This window comes from Phyllostomus discolor, chromosome 1 (genome assembly GCF_004126475.2).
Source record: "Phyllostomus discolor isolate MPI-MPIP mPhyDis1 chromosome 1, mPhyDis1.pri.v3, whole genome shotgun sequence".
NCBI classification, from domain to species: domain Eukaryota; kingdom Metazoa; phylum Chordata; class Mammalia; order Chiroptera; family Phyllostomidae; genus Phyllostomus; species Phyllostomus discolor.
The window spans coordinates 88,782,665-88,803,399 of NC_040903.2; the positions used below are offsets into that span (position 1 = coordinate 88,782,665).

The window sequence follows — 20,735 nt, forward strand, 5'->3', positions numbered from 1 at the left end:
ATATGTAAGCAACCTTATGCATACGAGCCTATGACCCTGTATGAAGTTGCTCTGTAACCTTATATATAACTGTATAGAATTACGTATGTATTTATTACAAGTATAGAGTAATAGAAGAGCAAGCCTGATAAGATTTCAGAGAACTGAGAGTGCAGAGTGGAGTGTTTTTTCTAGGTACCATTAATATACATGTACTATAAGTTACATAGAGTGTGCAGTGATGAAATATCACATCACACAGTGAGCCAATGAGTAGATGTCTTGCCCTCATTTTTAGAGATTAGAATTTTGACGTTCATTGGGGTTTAGTTACTTGTCCAAAAATTATACACCTAAAGACTAGAACCACCACAGTGCTACTTCTCACAGGAATGGACTGGAGACAAGGCCGGAGAAATGGGATAGGACCAGACCGTATTGAGAGGAAAGGATGTCAAGGTGCTATGACAGAAATTTGGGTTTCTGTCATTTAGTCAAAAGGCAACCATTGATTATTTCTGCCCAGGAAAGTAGCATGGTGTAAGCAATGCTTTAAGATCAGTAAGATCTCAGGACTGACAGGTTTGAGCTATAGTAGACTTCCCAAACTTACACATGCCCACCGTCAACCCATGCAGAGTAGTGGATTGCTCTCGTCCTCATAACACGCGTAGATCAGGAGAAGGAGGAGGGAGAGGGCACAGCATTGCATCAACCAGTTAAAACTAATGTGGAATGAAGACCCTTGGAAAATAAGATCAGCAACAATGAAAAGAGAAAATAGTGCACAGTCAGTAACCTAAGCTGGAGATGGTGGTGGCTCAGTTCTTCTAAAGGGCTTCAGCCTACCTCTGCTCAGGAAGACCTCACCTTTGGTTTGGTTGGGTGGGGAGGAGAGGGTGGCACTGAGGGGGGGTCCACAGCTCTCTGTGGAAATGACACAACTTCCTAAAGGCATACCCAGGTGAGTGGGGACATGTTTATGTGCCTTCTCACACCAGCTGGGCACCGGGCCTGGGAACTGCAGGCCTCAGCCACAGTGACGACTAGCTGTGTAATCACACCTTAGTTGACGTGGTCTTTGTTTGCATTTTAAGGCATAATCTGTCAGATGCTTTGTCCCTTCCCCAACTTTCTTTTTAATTGCCTTGGGATAAAAGTATCATAGGTTCAGAAAGTAATTTAGCAGTCCTGTACTCCAGACCATACCAGAAAATCCCCTCTGTAAGGGGAGTAGGCCTGCTAACTTCTGCTCCATGAAGCCAATATTTATTGAGTCCTCCTTTTATGTAAATACAGGTGTGCATATTAAGACAGATACTTCCTGACAGTTGAGGAAAACTGCAATATAGTAATCAAACAATTCCATATTTTACCAGTTCTATAATGCACACGTTTTATATTCTAATTTCTCTGAAGTTTGCCTGGGTCTCACAGTCACTGGTCAGACAGTAGTCACACAGCAGTCATGACGTAGTTGTCACCGTGCACACGCACTGAGTCTGTCATGGCTGTTTGCACTGTGGTCTCTCTGAGTGATGTGCATTAGTGGAATCACGTGTGTTGGGTTTAATTGCTATGCCCAATGTCATCAAAAGTATCATTGGGCATCGAGACTAAGTGTTACCAGGTAGGCAGGCCCAGAAACTGGACAGTGAAGTACATATACATTTAATATTAGAAAAAAAAATTCTTTCTTGGAGGACTGTCTGATATTTTCTGTTTTCACACAAAGCAAAGGCCATGTGACTGAGAAATAACGATGACCATAATCCGATGAAGCCCATTATGTTTTCTTACCAACACACAAGCAGAGGTTTGCCTGTCATGCACCATGCAAGAAAGGCCAATAGCAGAATCCTGGTGGTAATGCTGGAACACGGCATTAAAAACAGTGCATCATGAACCTCTCAATAGCACAGATGATGATAATTGTGGACAAACACCAGTGACTAATGTGAAAAATGATTCTGATGAGTCAAAGTCAATGGAAAGGTTTCAGGACATATTAATATTTCTCTTATAGAGTATAAAATAAAGGCTTTTAGTGATAAGAAAACATGTCATTGTTTAACTTTCATTTAGTAATACCTAAAATACTGGTGTATCTTATATATTATGTTGTTTTAAGGTCATTGAAGTTGGTAGTGACAGTCACAAAGCATTATGCATTTTAATCCTCAGACAGCCTTGCAAGCTGGAATATTACTATTTCAGTTTTACAGATGAGAACATTAAGTAACTAGACTAATATCTTAGAAAAGTCATAGTGTTAGGAAACTAATAGTTAGATAATGGTAGCTGCCGTTTGAACCAGCTTTCAAGTTGTTTACCCAACATAGGTTGTCCTAAGTGAAGAAGAAGGGAGAAGAAGCTCAATGAATCCTCAAATAACTTAAGAGGAACACCTAGTATTTGCCATCATTTTCCAGACATGGAATTGAGGAAGGTTAAGTAACTTGCCCAAGCTGGTAAAGGACATGAGGATATGACGAAATAACAATAACAACTTAGTGTTTTACACTTGGCTTAAACATCTCTAGTGTGGGTGAGCTCATCCCGCCTGCCATCCCACTGTGAATGGTTTTCTCGTTAGAAACGAATCTTTTCTTATATAGTAGACAAATAGGCTTCCGTATAACTTTCACTCATTTGCCTTTATTCTGTCCCCAAAAACCCAGAAAATAAGCCCGACAGCTCATCTGTCGTACAGAAGCCTCTCAAATTCTCAAGAATAGTTACCGTGTTGCTATTTTGTTTCCTGAACCAGAGAGCCCCAGTTTTTCTTACAAAATGTATTTTCATGACCCAGAATCATGTTGACCATATTCCCTCAGGGTATTCAGTTTTGTTGGTGTGTGTTTTAAAAATTCGGAGTTTGGAGCGAACTGTTGCATTAGGACTTTGAGGAGCGACGTGTCACACATTCAGACTACAGTCATCTGAAACTTATAGGACCTTGTCAAAGAAATGACTGGGAACCCAGGCTCCTCTCATCCGGATTTTGTAAAGGATTTTTATGTCATCTCTCAGAGCACATAACCTGCCTCTCACTGGAATAGAGCAGACTGGAGAAGTGTGTGGCCTAAGACATCTTCTATGAAGGATAGGTTGCCATAAGGTTTGGCCGCTTGTGGCTGTAGGAAATCCTCCCTACAAGGCGGAGATGTGGTGGCTGACATCAAGGGCATCCTGGGTAGCGTAGGCCTCAGAGGGAGACTGCCTGGGTGTGAAATTTACCTGCTCGGGCAAGTTACTTAACCTTCCTCAATTCCGTGTCTGGAAAATGATGGTGAATACTAGGTATTCCTCTTAAGTTATTTGAGGATTCATTGAACTTCAGCATTTAAAATGCTTAGAAATACTGCATGAGCTTGTTTAAGAAGTAAAATATTTCTGTGTGTGCACACACATGTACACACATATGTGTGAGTAGATTTCAAAAATTGAATAATAACTCCAGTATATCCATTTCCTAGTGCTCCCACAATGAAGTTCTGCTAACTGAGTTGCTTCAAACAACAGAAATGCATTGTCTCACAGTTCTGGAGGCTGGAAGTCTGGAATCAAGGTGTTGGCAAAGCCATGCTCTCTTTGAAACCTGTAGGGGAGGATTCTTCCCAGCCTGTTCTACCTCCAGTAGCCTCAGGCCTTCTTTGGCTTGTGGCAGCAGGACTCTCATTTCTGCCTCAGTCTTTATAAGGCCTCTGTGTCTCTGTGTCTGTATTTTCCTCTTCTTATAAGGACACCAGTCATATTGGATTAGGGCCCACACTAATGGAGTGTGACTTCACATGAACCTGATTATATCTGCAAAGACTCTATTGCCAAATAAAGTTACATTCATAACTATCAGTGGTTAGGACTTGAACATATCTTTGGGGGACATTGTTCAACTCATTATCGAGTATTGGACAAGTTCAAAGTAGAGGAAACGTATGTCCCAGAAGCAAGCAGAGGATAGCAATGGGGAATGGGAGATCTGTTTTTGGTGAAAAAGTAATATGGCCCATACCAAATCTTTGGGCTAATACAGGAGGAAACAAGATTTCAGTTCTCTGTGGGGGAAAATCTGGACCCACATCCTTAAAGGTCCTGTGATACCAAATAGGTTACCAAGGTATAAGCAGTAAACCCAAAGTTGTCCCTGAGGATCCTGTTCACTCTTCGAAGTGCTTTTCCTCAAACATGGAACGGAACAACAACATCTTAACAGCTTTGAGGTGTTAATGTAGTTTTAACAGCCTTCATAAGCACAGCATTGTAGATTTTGATTGCTTGGACAATTTCCAAGAAACATTTCATTTATGTAAGATGCATTTGAATTCTCTGGAGGATGAAGATGTGTTTATTTTCTGGTTGAAACACCTAAGAATTAGCTTTGTAAAACCAAGAGGCATTATCTGCTCTTGAGCACTTCACTGCTGGATAAGCATGAGTTTGTTACGTTTGTGAAGTGCTGGAAGGTACTCTGAATAAAAGGTGCATCGTATACAGAGTTTCATTATGATTGTCTGTGTGTCTATACCATCAACATTTCCAGAGGAAGCAGTCTTGAATTCCCAAATATCATTTTGAGAAATGAGCATTTTGACTGCTAGTTAGAAGCAATATGCCTGAAATATTGAACAATTCATCCCTTTTGTATCTCTGTCAGAAAGCCTTTTGTAAATACCATGTTAATGACAACTATGGAAAGAGAAATATGGAAAGTGTACTTAACGTAGAATTTTCTAATCCTTACAGGAATTCGAATCAATTTAAGATTAGATCATCCCCTAAGTGGGTTTTTATGTAGTTGCTTCGTGTCCAGTTTTCCATGCCTTTCTAACACTTGATCTTTGCAGGAAAACTGCTGCCATCTTCAGAGACATGAGTCATGGTACTTAAAATGTTTTCACCATACTTTGGACATCATAGGATATAGTAAGAAAAGAGTAGAGTCTTGGCATTCACAATTTTTACATTCTAAGACTTGACCTTTCGGAGTGTTCATTACACATGTATTAATTTAGCTCATGCACTAGGCTAGAAGACTCCTCAGTGTCTGAATTTCATTTTGGCTTTTTTTCTTTTTTAAGTATTGTGTGTGTTTACCTGTATATCTGTGTGTATGTATTTTGTTAAAAAAGTATGTCCATGCAAAGAGAGCCAATTTCATTGGAATCAGGACATGATGAGGTGATGACTTAGCCAGAAAGAAAGGCTTTAAATAAATTAAAGGGTAGAATGTTATATTCTTTGGCAAATTGTGTCTGCGATATAAATGAATCCGTCATAAATTCTGTGGAGACAAAGTGAATATTAAACTATTTCAATGAATTTTCCAGGTCCTGCCAACATTGCTCAAATGAGAACCTAAACCTTTAGCAAAGTCACTAGAATGGCTACTGAAATGATCTTCAAGGTAAATGGAAATACAAGAATTTCAGCCGTTTTTAAATGCACAGAATGCTGTTTGTGGTTGCCGGGAATACTCCTTGTGATTATTGGCTTTGCACCACTCCCACTAACAACGGGGAGGGAGTGCGCCTGAGCCAGGTCCGCCATTCGGTGGACACGGTGATTGATTTAGGGTAAGCAGGTTACCTGCAGGGAGCCCATCAATCACACTTGTTCCATGGCTCAGTTTTGCTGGAGTTGGTGGGTCCACCTCTCATTTCAGCATCCCAGCAGGATGGGATTTGGAGGATGATCAGTGTGAGGCGTAACTGTAGTAGCAGAAAATAAGACCAATGTGCAGAGAGAAGCTGATGTGGGAGTGAAAGTTAGGGAGGTGTCATTTAAGCCCAGATCCATTTTTGTATGAAGCCAGGGCTTATATTTTACTGCATTATGTGGGGAAATACTATGTTTGGTAATCTTTGTTAATTATAAGACTTCCAAAAACCTTGGAAGCAGATCTTTCATGTAGCTTAAGACTCTAGCAGGGGTGTCCAGTCTGTGGCCTGCAGGCCTCATGCGGGTCAAGGGTGGCTATGAATACAGTCCAACACAAAATTGTAAATTTATTTAAAATAAAATGAGATTTTTTGTGTGTGATTACGTATTGCAATGTATGTAATGTGTGGCCTGAGACAACTCTTCTTCTTCCAGTGTGGCCCAGAGTCGCTGAAAGGTTGGACACCCCGGTCTGTGTGGTACCTTATACCATTGCACCGGCGTTCTAACAAGCATTTAAACTTCCGTGCTGTCTTTGAGGCTGTTATGAATTCTGATTCTCTATGTTTTAAGATAAACATTGAAACTCACGCTTCATTTTAACTACATTATATTTACAAACAGTGGAAGCATCGTGTGCATCAATTAATAATTTAGAAACCTCTGAATATTTAGCTGCTTTAAAAATGAATTTCAATTAAGGGACTTTATAAATGATGGCAATTTTAAACTGTGCTAATAAAAATATGCTACTCGATACCAAAATACTAATTTCTATATAATTTAGTCACATGTAATTTCTTTTAAAATATTGCTACAGTCATTTTTTTCTGACTTAGTCATGCATGTGAAAAGAGGTAAGAAAGCAATGCCGCCTTGTTTTCACTCTGCTGCTAGGACCATCAGGTCCCCATTACCTGGCATTGAAAAAAGAAGGCAGAATATTATTATAAGATACACTAAACTCTTTATCCAGGCTGATGCTAATGATATTTTAACTTTGTAATATTATTGTAATCATTTATAAAGGGAGGCAGCTCCATTCAAGAGAAGCTGAAGAGAGCCTCAATATCATAGTGATAGGGAACTTCCCTTATCTTGAGTTACTAACCTGGGCCAGTGACTGCAACTTGATAAGATTTAATCTCCACAGTCACTGGCCTGGTAGCTGCTGTTGTCCTTATTCTCCACTTTAGGAACCTTAGGCTGAGATAGATACAGTGACTTCCCAGAGGTGACACAGACTATTTCTTGCCTGAATCCTTTTAATGTCTCCTTTTTGGGTGAAGTTCAGACTTCTAACTTGGATGATAAAACTCTCATTCTCTGGCCTTTGTTAATCTTTACAGTGTCATCTCTGTTCATTTCTTACCTAGTCTCCAAGTTTACAGGTCTTTCACATTTTAAATGTCACAAGTTGAGTCTTCCGCTGTGCGCAGTCACCCTGTTCCTGTCCCCACCATTTAGTGACTAACTCCTTTTCAGTCTTTAGGTTTCAGTTTAAGTGCCATATCCTCCAGGTAAGTTCACCAAGTCCACCATGCCCACTGCATTGCTCATTCATTCATTTAACAAGTACAAGGTCTATCTGGAAAAAGTCCATCCATTGTTAATATAATGAGAATGATTTGCACAACATCGATGTAGCCTGGCAGCCAAGGAGAGTGGACTGGAATGTGCATGCAAGAAAAATGATGACTTCACTGTACTAGTCAATGGGGCCGGTAGACACTATTGAGTTAGTATGTGTACTGAGTGGTCATCACACTCAAAATGACTGAATGAGTAGAGCAGTGAGTCTGCATCAAATTTTGCTTTAAGCTTGAACATTCCTCTACAGAAGCTATTCAGATGATTCAGAAGGCTGTGCAGCAATGGGCAACTGGTGATTGGCAGCTTCATCACAACAATATGCCTACTCATGCATCACATCTCATGCAGAGTATTTTGGTGAAACTTCAAATCACCCAGGTAACTTCTGGCTTTCCCAAAACTAAAATCACCCTTGAAATGGAAACAATTTTAGACTACCGATGAGCTTCAGGAAAATACAACAGGGCAGCTGATGGCAATTGGGAGAACTGTGTAAGGTCCCAAGTTGCCTACTTTGTAGGGGACTGAGGAGTCATTGTCTTGTGTACAATGTTTCTTGTATGTTATATCTTCTTCAATAAATGTCTCTACTTTTCGTATTACATGGATGGATACTTTCTGGACAGACCTTGTTGTATACAGTGCCCAGGAACTACCCTAGGCACTAGGAATATAACAGTGAGCAAAGGAGAAAGAAAATCTCTGCCTTCCTTGCCAGTACTTTAGTATTATTTAATTCAGTGTCCCTCATCACGCGCTTGCTTCACGAGAGGATTGATTATGTCTAAGTTGTTCTGTTACATATTTAGAATCTTACCCAATGGAATATTGTAGGACTATTGCAGGCATTTAATATTTATTGAGTTGGGGCACAAATGAGTGACTTCATTTACTGTTTAATTTATAATAGTTGCATAGGAGTATAAGAATGTTCTCTCTAGACCCTTTTATCTTTTCCCACTGTCATCATCATAATACTAGACCTCATTGTCCTATGACTGGATTATTGCAGTGGATCTATAATCGAAAGCAACCTTGCTTTCAACTTTTCTACATCATGGGATTCCCCATAAAGCTGTCAGACTCATCTCTCATTGCTGGGATTGTTCTCCTTCTTCATAAAACATCTCATACTGAAGTGCAAGTCTCTTCAAAATCTGGTGTTGCCTTTCTACTATAATTTATCTCCTGCTCTTTCACGTATACCTTCTAATCCATCCTTTTATTTTTTTTTGCAGTCCACTTACTCTGGTTCATTTCCACCTTTCTACGTAAAGATCCCTTTCTCTTATTTTCAGTTTACTGCAAATTTTATTAACACTGCAAGACCCTTCCCTTTGGCTAAGTCTTCTTTAACGATGTCAGCCAACCTTTGTTTTCATAATTACTGATTTCCTGTAAGACTCTCTATCAGTAGGACTCCTAAAGAAGTTTTAAGCAGCAGAATCTATCTAGCCCCCACTCCTAACCCCCGAACACACACAGAGAAAGAAAGAAGCCTCACATGGGCCTCCAAGGTTAGAATAATAATAATAATAAAAGTAAAGCTTATTGTAATGCTACACTAACTCTTCTCTTGTACCCGGGAGCTCTACAGAACACATCTGAAACCAATGTGTGAGCTCAGTCACACTGGTCTTTGCTTGGTCTTAGTTTTGGCAAGGGCAGGTCAAAGGTGGTCAGGGTGACTTAGCACTGCTGAGAGGAAAATTACTTATTTATGAAATAGAAGGAAAGGATGATACTAGTCCCATATGTTTGGCTTCTTACCACTTCCCAGGAAACATCTGTAGGAAACAGAATAGAGTTTGATTTTATTCTTATCTCTAGTTCTGAGATATTTGAAATGTTAAGGGTCCTCTAGGCTAGACCCGTCCCCTCCCCCCGAAACCTTTTTAGTCATCCACATTTCCCATGTCCAGAGGCAAGAGTGAGTCCATGGTCATAGGTCAGTGTATTGTTGATGAAAGGTCAAATTAGTAGCAGGTAAGCAGTTGGAAGCCCTATCTAGTCCTTATTCCCAAGGACTTGGGATTATTATATTCCAAGTATACCTTAAGACTCTTAATGGAATTGTATTTATATTCCTTTACTTTAAAATTACATATTATTCTTTAATTATTTCATAATGATATAATCTTGTCTTTCTACCAGTTTTCAAGAATGAACTTTTAAATTCTAGAACAACCATCACATAGGAGGTACTTAATAAATACCTGCTAATTAGGACTGAATAAAATATCTTAGTTTATAAAGTTGTCTGTTTTATAGGATTAGTCACATTTTTTCCTCTCTAACATGTGAAATCTCCATGTAAAGTATCAAACCATCATAATATAGTTCAAGTGTCCTTTAGAAATATGTAGTTCAATTTGTTACGTGATTAATAACAGATCTCACATTTTAAATGTATTAAGAACATCAAAAATTTTAATGTAAAATACATTACAAAGGAAATATAGAAGGTGAGAAGAGTTCTAGAAATTTAATGAAGTAGATCTAGAAGGAAATGTAAGTTGAAATTATGTGATTTTATAAAACTTCCCTAGTAAAAATCAATTTAATAACTCACCACATTATGAACATGCTTTTCAATTTTGTATGTTTTGTCAAGGTGAAAGAAAAGAGTTGATTGACAACCCTGATTGGTCTTTTTAGCAATTCAAATATATAAAACAAACATTCATCATTTTTAATTGATGAAAATTAACCTAAATTTGAAGTTATGATTACTAATGAATCACAGGTTATGATAATTAGCAGCTATTTTCTGTTTTCTAAACACCTGCATTAATTTCCCATGATCACCCAGTTTATATGTCATATGTAACATGTTAGCAAAACATGATCTTTGTCTAATTAGGTATTTGTCAAATGCTGAAGAAACAAAAACGTATGACATTATTGTGCACATTTGGAAGCAGGAATCTATGTAAATGGACAAAATATACAAAGACTTTATGGATGCTATGATTCAAATCAGTTTAGGTAACCATGACCCCTAGTTTTATTCTTAGAAATAAATAAAGTTGATGGTTTCTATCACTATGACAACCATTTATCTCCATAAGAGAAGTCTTCAATTAAATGAATATTAGCTCTGAAATGGAAATTTGAGATAATTTATTACAAGTCCTCAAAGTTTTAAATAGATACTCCCTTTGAATACACAAAACAATCTCATACCTTAATATAATTTGAAATTTCAAAATAAAAACATTACTAAAAGTAAATGTGAAGTATTTATAATTTGACATATATTTTTTAGAAAATTATATACTCTCCAGCTTCTGTTAAAAAATTTAGCAGATGGTAAACAGGCAATAAAATGAACTGCCCATAGAAAATATTTATGGGTGACGTAAGCCTTAAACCCACTTTCTTGACTGGTACTCAAAAGTTTCAGAATGGACAGGGTAACACTCTCATGGCAGGAAGCTAATATTTTTTAAAATATTTTGTGTATGTATGTCCTCTCAAGTATTCTGTAAAATTCTTCAGACCAAGTTTCATGCCTTCCATTTCTTTATTGTCTCAATATAATTGAACACAAGTAAAAAGTTGTATTTTTGATGTTATTTATTCATCCTTTTAATATAGCACATTTAGTAAATACTTTATTGATTTTTTTAGAATATATAAATAAATAATTCTGAAATATCTGCTTAATGAAAGATAAGGAAATGATAGAATAAGGAAAACTAGGCAGAATTTAAAAATAAGCTTGCTGCCTTTGTTAGAATTATATTCCAGAAAATACTTTTTCTTAACTGAGTTTTAAATGAATGTGTTCTAACATGTCTGAGTTGTTCATATATTTTTTTTAATAGTTGCTCAGTTAGGAATTAATACATCCATTTCCACATATGCCTCATACAACAAATAAGCTTATATATTTTTACTGAGGAAATGATAGCATTTAATTCATTTAATCTCTCTATTTATTAAATCATTTAAGTATTATTTCATAGAAAGAGTACTTAGTAGCTTTTTTCCCCTACTATTAGGCATAAATATAGGTGAATACTTGAAAGTCAGTGATAGGTAAAAACCCTTCCTAATGTCCCCACTGCCTGTAATTGCCACCAAATTAATGATGTATATGTGGACTCGAGAATTAAATATCATTAACTTGCTTTCCTTGAGTTTAAAAAAATATTAAAAATAACAATATTTTCAATTGTTAAAATTGGAGTAGTATCATGACAAGAATAAGAGATGACTCACATTTTTCCTACTTAGAGTATTTTTCTCAACTGAGTTTTCCAGAAATCTAGTCAGAACCAGCTCTTTAAAAACCCCTTTGGTGCTCACTTCAGCGGCACATACTCTACAATTGGAACGATACAGAGAAGATTAGCATGGCCCCTGCGCAAGGATGACATGCAAATACGTGAAGCATCCCATTATTTTAGGGAAAAAAATTCTTTTGGTGAAATGCCTTATATTTCTCCTATTTACTCTGTCACTTTCAGTTTTAAAACATTACTCTGTACCTTGACACAGCCATGGAACAGCGTGGTCTTGTAAAGGAGCACTACAAGGATAACTGCAATAGAATTACAATAAAAATTATTTATTTAAAAAAAAAGAAAATGAGACTACCTGGAAATTTGGCACGGTGTTGTTCCCCACTGAAAGATTGGTAGTGTCACCAAAGTCACTCAGAGATATTTCCAGTCTTAAAAAGTGAAACTTGTGGAGCATTAGACCTAGTTTATTTGATTTTAGCCTTAATGACTTTCAATATAAGATAGCATTTGAATAAAAAGTGGAAAAAGTACAGCAACTTTTTCTGTGTTTTATTTAGGACTACACTGATTACAGGAACTTAGATCATCTGTCTAAATCTGGCAAAACACTTAGGATGTTTCTAAGGGAGACAACCCCGGAACAGCCGCCTCACCGACTATTTCACACTGCGCCTGTGTGTTCCACGTCCCATAAGCATGTTAAGCTTTTTTTCCTCCCTCATTTTAATTCATTTAGTTAACCAAAACTCACTGAAACAGGTTTATTATGAAGCCCTTGTAGATGAGGCATCTGTGGTCGCCTACAAAGATGAAGTATCTTGTCCTAGTTACACAAGTGGCAAGATGGCCACAGTCGAAAGAAATGTAGTAAAAAAAGAGTAGAGTGTGCCTATAGAAAGGAAAAGGAAGAGGTCAGGAAACACAAATTAGAACAGTCCATGGATTCCATGGATAATAAAGCTGATTCAGGGAGAACAAATAAAATAATGATCAATTAAGAGGCCAGAGCTTATTGATTATGTTCAATCAGGAGGAATACACATACAAACCCAAAAACTAACGTGAAACTGTGAGGTCTCGAGTACAGAGTTTGTGTTCTTAACCAGCACACCGTGCTACCTCTCCCCAAGGAGGAAATAACACATCCAAAAAAAAGCAAAAAGCGAAATGGAAAGAATACTATGGCCACAGCTACCAAACATTTTTTTTAATCCCAAAATACAGGAAGGCCCAGGATAGAAACCATAAGGCACAGCTCTGTAGCCCCCAGATCTAGTTACAGTAGAGTCCATCTTTCAGGGCCCTGAAGGAAGTTCATGGGCATCTGAAACCTAGAATCAGTATTTCAAAATGTAAAGAGAACAGTTCATTCATTTATAAATAAATATATATAAGTGCACAAGTTTTCTAATTTATTTACATTTGGCTGAAATTAAATCAACTCAGTGTTTATCCAATACTCTCAATTGACTGGCGAGGACAGTCAGAATTTTAGTGGACTACATAGTGTAAATAAAGCCACATGTCAGATAACCGATAGTTTCCAGGACTGACCAGACTTGGACACATGAACAGTGGTGACCAAATTTAATTAAATACCACTGTATTATATGTGTCCATTCTTATTATTTATTAATATCACAGAAAAAATCATGACTTAAATAATTCCATGATGTTATAAATTCTTAATGGACAGATGCTTTCTTAAAATCTGGATTGTTGCTGAAATGGAAAAATAGTGATAACAGATGGAAAAACATGCACTCTAATTCAATAATTAAGTTCTTCCATTAAGCAAAATCTTGTAAAGCATCAAGCCATGAAGGGGGGAAAAATCTTCAAAAAATAATTTCAATGACAAGAACACTCATCTTTAGGATAAACAAAAATTAAAGTTTCAGTAATTTATTTTTCTATTGATTGGAATACACTGTGGATATACCAAGGTGCTGTATGTGCTTGGTCCTATAACATAGTTTAAAAACACAGACTAATCTAGCTTCTTTCCAGATTCTGATTAGAAATAAACTGAGATTTAGGGGATTCGTGGTTGCTGTGATTATTATCCTTTCTAACATAGTCTGTTCTTGTTCTTTTAGTTGTCCTGTTACATTTCTCATTGACATGCGCCAACAGACAGTCTGTCTTTGAAAACAGCATTATAAATATCAGTAAATTCTTGAGATCGTGGCTGTTAATCTGCCCTGATGTTGTTATTGTTTTGCGTTTAATTCCATAGCTTTTTTTTCCTATTAAAACCCTTGAAATTTTATGTTTAGCAAGTTTTTACTTGATTTAAAGACTTTTTGTTATTGTTTGTTACTGTCAAACTACAGTTCCCTGGTTAAGAATTTATACTTTGTGTTTTAAAGAGTATTTAACACATTTGACATTTGAAAAATTATATTCACTATGGGGATAATACTAATTATTTTGAAGTGTACCTCTTTAGTGAATTACACCCCTGTTATTTTTTCTTGGTCAGTTTACTTTACAATTGATGAAGATTTCTAGAGATAAGTGAATGCCATAATAAACTCACTTTTATCTCAATAATTGCCTGATTGCAGATGTTTACCCATTCTGCTAATAACCTACACATATTTGTTCTGGCTGGTTTGTACTTGAATTTATCACCCACTAAAGGTTACGTAATCCTGGATTATCACCAGCGGGGAAACAGATAAGTACTTGTGATACCCACTGTGTTTAACCTCTAACAAAACCTCTAAATGCAAAATCTTTCTCTGCAAAATTGCAGATTTTGGAAAAGAAGAAGTTGTGGTAGATAGAGGATTCAAATACCAAGTGTATAAATTGGACAGGTAATCCCCTCATGGTGAGAATTAAAATCTTGGGAAAATGTGGCTCTTGTGGAAAAATACCGGGTTGAAGTAAATGAAGCTGAAAGAAGAGTGGAACTCTAATGGCGGAAATCGCTTGGTGACTCAGTAACGTCTTTTCTAAAAGAAAAATTACAACCTGTTAGATTAGTATGAACTGGAAAAACTTGTAGGAGTTATTCTTTTTCATGCAAGTCTTCCAAGATAATAAAAGCCAGTATTTTGGAGGAACTAAAAGCTCTTTATAGAAAAATAAATAGTGAGGCAAGAATTAAAAGCATTTGACTTCTAAATCATAATATTGGTACAATTTTGAAATGTTGGTCCATTAAAAATCTATTTTTCACTTGTAGTTTATTGTTTGTTTGCTTTTAACAACCACTCCTCTGTCCCTAGGCATTCTAACTTCTATAAGCTTTCTTTAACCTGGAATTCTATGACATAAAATTTTTGCTTAGGAAGAAACTGACCCAATTATGTTTTTTGATGTATTCCTTTTTTATAGGCAAGTAAACAGGACCAACGTGTAAGTCTAAGCATTAATTAAAATCTATTTTAAATAGTTTTATATGAAAGTATATATTTTATATTACATTTTAAAAATATGCCTTCTACTACGGATGACAGTTTTATCGGAGTGCTTTAGAAGCCATCAGTTGTACAGCAGTTATGCTGGTATTTCATCCTAGTAGGTACAATACTGTCTCGTGTTTATAATTCCCATGTAGTAACTTAATTTTCAATGTGAACTTAGAAACAAGAGAATTCTCTTAAAAATAATTGTTGTAATATAGATACACTTGTTTGCAGCTTCACTAAAGTAATTTGGACATGCATACCTAATTACTTGAATAATACAAGCATGGTTGCTGTCTGGAACACTGAGCTCTTCTCGATGGAGAGTCAGTGGCGTTGCTCTAGTGAGGAAATGTGAGGCAAAGGCTTGGTCCCGGCTGTGGTTATCTTTCCAACTTCCTCCTTCCGCTCCCTGAGATTATTTTTTGAAGGGCCTGTTTGTCCTAAACATGCTGGCCATTATCTTTTGTACTTAGCAGTGTGCTGGTTTTAAGGACTCTTAGACTTTCTCTGTGACTAATTCATTGTCCAGCCTGTAGATCACAAGGCCTTACTCAGCTCACTACAAAGAGCCCCTTGTTACTACCCTAGCTGTTTATTGATGTTTCTCTTTGGCAGGACTTCGCTGTAATCTACAGTGAATAAAGTCTTAAACTTGTTTAATGACTCCCTAATTGCTATACTGACCACTAATCTCCAAATAATCCCTCTTTTGTGGTGGGTGACTTTACACACACACACACACACACACACACACACACACACACACACACAGAGGCATACTCGAACCCCCTTAGACTGCGATTTCAAAGCTCAATCACGAGCTCTCCAGCAATGACATTAGAAGGAAAGACTATTCCCTTCCCTAAGAAATAAAGACAGATCCTTTCTGTATGTTATTTTCAGTTTCCTACTTCAAAATTCTGTATTCCCCTTTAGAAGACATAGATCAAAAGTTGTTGACACCACTCATGTGTGACAATCATTTCCCAAAAACATTTTATTTAATACAGTCTACAGTCATCAGGGAAGGGAACCACTATTAAAAGGCAATTATTCAAAAGTAATTCTTTGCTTAGGTACTACTTAGTAGTTGACTGATTAGGCACATTTTGTTTATTTCCTGATAGTAAGAGGGAGAAATGTATGAATGTGTAAGCATCACAGGATGTTGGTCACTCTTGCACCATTTGGTTGTCCTGAGGACGTTAACATAGCCGCTTTCAAAACCAACACATTGATGCCATTTAGGAGGGAAAAAACCGAGGAGATAATGACAACATTGCCACCTTCTCACCAAAATAGTTTCAGCTGCTCAGTGCACCTATTTCTCACTTGTCCTGTGTAAAAACAAATGGAGGACTGCTTCTCGTGGGGAAAAGAGCCGTCATGCTGTGGCACGTCAGGTTGCTAATGGATAGGGATCACAGTATTCCAGGGAGGGAGAAACACCATTTTGTTTCGTTATCTTTGATGTGCCAGTTTCATTAAACACCTTAACTTTATACATTGTTGATGGAAATACATACAGCTCTGTTAATAATCTATTAAGGACATAACATAATGTTTTTTGGAATCTGTAGTCAGATGGAAGGCTGTTTTCATAGAAACTAGGAGTGCTGGTAAACTTCAGTGATGGTCTTTTATTGTGGTTTTATAGTGATGGTTGTGAATTTGTCCTGTGCTGTGGACAGGAAGCCGCTGTCGGGACAGAATGTGGAGAGACAGAATGGTTTCCTACAGGCAACAATGTCAGACAAGGCTGCATTTTATCTCCCTATTTGTTTAATCTGTTTGCAGAACATATCTTGTGAAAAGCTGGGCTAGACTCAAGGGAAGGAAGAGTGAAAATTAGTGGAAGAAATAGCAATAACTTAAGATATGCAGAGGACACCATCTTATGGGAAGGAAGTAGCACTGATTTGAAATGACCTCTGATCAAAGGAACGAAAGTCTCAAAGCAGGACTGCATTTGACATCTGAAAGACAAACTTATGACTGCAAAAGATACACACAACTTTAACATAGAGAATGAAGACACTGAAGTTGTTAATGACTGAACCAAGTTAACAAAATCTTTAATTCAAGTGCAGACTACAGCCAATAAATCAAGAGAAGGCTGCGACTTGAAGGCACAACAATGGGATGATTAGGAAAGAGTGCCAAGAGCAAAGATGTGTAATTGGAGACCAAGGCTGAGATCATCCACACTCTCACATTCCCATTTCTTCAATACTATGTAAGGAGGATTCAAGAGTTGGACAGTGAAGAAGGCTGATAGGAAAAAGTGGGTTCATTTGAAATATGATGTTGGAGGAGAATGCTAAGGATACCCTGGACAACCAGAAAGAAAAACAAACCAGTCCTAGAGCAAATTAAGCCTGAAATAGCAATAAATTTTTAAGATTTATTAAAGTTCATCTTAAATAGCACTAGAGGTAAAAGTGGCAAAACTGAAGCTGTCCTCCTTCAGGACATCATGAAAAAGCAAGATTCTTTGGAAAAGACAGTAATGTTATCAAAAATATTAATAGAAGGGAGCAGGAAAAGAGGAAGACCAAATATGAGATGGATTGACTCTATGCCAGAAGCCATAGGTGCTGAGCAGGGCTGTTGAGGACGGGATGTCACTCCTTCATAGAGTAGCAGGAGTCAGAGTCCACTCATATCGTGTAACAACAATGGGGACCACTTTTATTACCTATGTGTGGTTCTATGTTTTGTGTGCCTTTTGAACATCATAGTTCTATCACTGCTGACCCCCAGTTGGGTACCCCACCTACCAGCAGCATTCCATTGGAAAGGAAATGCAAATAATGGGAAGCAGGGGTGTATGTCTGTGAAGGATGAGCTTGCCTTGCCTTGAAGATATAAAATAACTTGTCACAGCCTGAATGTTCTAGAAGTGCTGTTAAAACCAAGTGGCATTGAAGACAAAAGGCCTAATCTCATGGGGAATTGGATGCTGTGAACGACCAAGCAGATGGCTTGCCTCATTAGGCATAATTTGTTGTACTGTACTTCTCTGTGGATACCAGAGGATGGAGGGTGGGGGCCATGGCATCACATAGAGGTAGCCATTTATCAAGTTCATATTATTGGGTTGGCCAAAACATTCATGTGGTTTTTTTCTGTGAAATAAAAGACACATTTTTCATTTTCACCAGTAACTTTATTGACTTGGACATTTTAAGTATGTTGTCTATCTCCTGCGTGGTAGAACACTGATTATTCTCAATTTGATCGCTTTCAACTTCAACTGGTCTACCCCACTGTGGATCGTGCCCAGTGAGAAATCTCCAGCATGAAACTGTGCAAACCACTTTTGGCCAGTCACAGAACCTCTCCATACACTGCACAGATCTTTTTTTGTATTTCAGTTGTATTTCTACCTTTCATGAAATAATAAAGCATAATATGACAAAAATGTTGCCTATTTCTTCCATCTTCAATATTAAAATGGCTACATAAAAATTCACCAGTTTTGATAAGTTTTTTTAAATGCACACTGATACAACATGTGTCACAGTGCAATCTAACAAAATTGTTTTGAATGAAGTTAAAAACAACTAAGCACTACTAGAGCCATCTTATGGGAAAAAAACAACAACAAATGGGCTTTTTGGCCAACCCATAGGCTCCAGGAACTCTTCTAAGCCTGTTACAATATTTACACATTTAATTCTCAGTAGCCCCTTAAGGTGTAAGGTACTACTAGTCACTGATATATTCATTTCGTGAACCTCTTAGTGTTCAAGAAACAGCCACATCATAGTCATCATTTAGTCACAAAACTTTTAAATTATTAAATATCTATACATATATAAACATATAAAATATAAAAAATATTGTAACATGGTGTTTGACAGCAAAAGTTTTGAATTAGGCAAATCTGAATTTAAACCCTGGATCATCTGTGTTTAAGTGACCTTGTCTAGCCTCTCTTAGCCACGCTGTTATCTTCTCTGTATAATGAGATAATATTTTTTAGGACTTTCAAAGTAGTTAAATAATAAGTACTAAATAAGTGAGTTTTGAAAAGAGACTACAGCTCAAGAATTTTGGTTTGAAAGAGGTGAGAATATTAATAAATAAAAATTCCTAGTGATTTTTCTGTTCTGTTTTACAGGATTTTTTTACATTTCATGATTTATTTTTTAATTTTTAAGATTTATTAAAGTTCATCTTATAAAAAGTGCTTCTTTAAAATTTTTAAAGATTTTATTTATTTAGTTTGAGAGAGAGGGAAAGAAAGAAAGAGAGGGACAGAAACATCAATGAGTGGTTGCCTCTCGTGCACCCCCTACTGGGGGCCTGGCCTGCAACCCAGGCATGTGCCCCGACTGGGAATCGAACTGGCGACCCTTTGGTTTGCAGGTTGGCACTCATTTCACTGAGCCACTCCTGCCAGGGCTATAATTTAAATTTTTTTGATGAACAAATTTTACCTGTGTTTATTTTAGCTGTTAACATATTTATGCATTTTCCTTTTTTTCTTTTAATTGTTCAAGTACAGTTTTCTGGCTATTACTCCCATCCCAGCCCACCCCCCCCACCCCTCCCCACCTCCCTCCCATTTTCACCCCCCTAGTTTTTGTCCATGTGTCCTTTATACTTGTTCCTGTCTATAATTTAAATTTAATTGAATTCTTTTCTTTCTCAGTGGTACATAGTACAGCAATAGCAAAAGTAGGTTTATAGTTGTATGTGAAACAGAGTTTATTCTTATATTATTATGTATTATTGTATGTATTATTTTCCATACAAACAACTACAAACCTACTTTTGCCCACCCTTGTATAATGATGCATTTTATAATTGATGATATTTTAGATTCAATGAGCTACAGTTTATGCAATACATATCAACAGTTCTTTTTTCTTCAGGAGGCAATAACATGTAGTAGTTCTATATTCAGGCTTTATTTGCATACAAATAAAGATTATGTCAAATTTCTGAACCATTCTTTGCCTCATCTCTTATCTACAAAAGGAAATGTCTGTTGTGCACCATTGTTAGTATTAAGTTAGTAAATGTGTATAAATTTCTCAGCACAGTGCAGAATGGTTAAATGCGTAATAATAAAGGCCATTATTGTTATTATCTTTATTTTTCCAGTTAATCTGTGAATTAGTAGACCTGGCTGCCAGAGCCAGGTCTGCCACTAAATAACTTTGGAATCTCTGTCTTACCTTACTGCTTTGCAAGATAATGTTTTGGTTAAGATGACCTCTGAATTTCTTATAGCTCTAAAATCTTGTAATTTTATTATCTAATGCAAGTCTTAAAATAATGGGACCATAAAATTAATTTCTGTGTTTCTTTCAGTTTGTGGGGACATCCATGGACAATTCTTTGACTTGATGAAGCTCTTTGAAGTGGGGGGATCTCCTGCCAACACTCGCTACCTCTTCTTAGGGGACTATGTTGACAGAGGGTACTTCAGTATCGAAGTAAGTCTGCATCACCTCTTTTTAGCTTCTCAGTAATGGATTAACAGTATCCTAGTAAAATAGAAGTGGTGAATACCATTGCCTTAAGGAAATCCCTAGCTGTAACAATGAACTTGAATACACTTAATTCATGGGATATTATATATCCTATTTTCAGTTGATTCACATATGCTTTTTTATAATGTAGAGATGCCAAGGAAATGGCTAAAACTAAGATTTTGGCTTTGGTACCTTTTATGTATTTGCAGCTTTGCAAAAATCACATCATAGTCACATTACAGAATTCTGTTCCCTGTTGAGAAAACTAATCAAAGTTGCTTAAATATGCAGGAATGTGCTTGCATGGTTATGCCTATAATTATGAGAAAATAAGCAAT

At 36.9% G+C, this 20,735-nt stretch overlaps 1 protein-coding gene and 1 non-coding gene across 3 annotated transcripts in view; both read left to right on the forward strand.

The window, feature by feature from the left end:
- Positions 1 to 20,735, forward strand: part of PPP3CA (protein phosphatase 3 catalytic subunit alpha) — a 312,840-nt gene that overhangs the window by 211,559 nt on the left and 80,546 nt on the right. For both annotated transcript variants that reach the window (XM_028506578.2, XM_028506579.2), the window contains exon 3: positions 20,234 to 20,358. In XM_028506578.2, coding sequence (XP_028362379.1) covers positions 20,234 to 20,358 — 125 coding nt within the window. The remainder of the gene's footprint in view (positions 1 to 20,233; positions 20,359 to 20,735) is intronic.
- On the forward strand, positions 11,540 to 11,646 carry LOC114493547. The gene has a single exon (XR_003684184.1). It is a non-coding gene; the product is annotated as a U6 spliceosomal RNA (small nuclear RNA).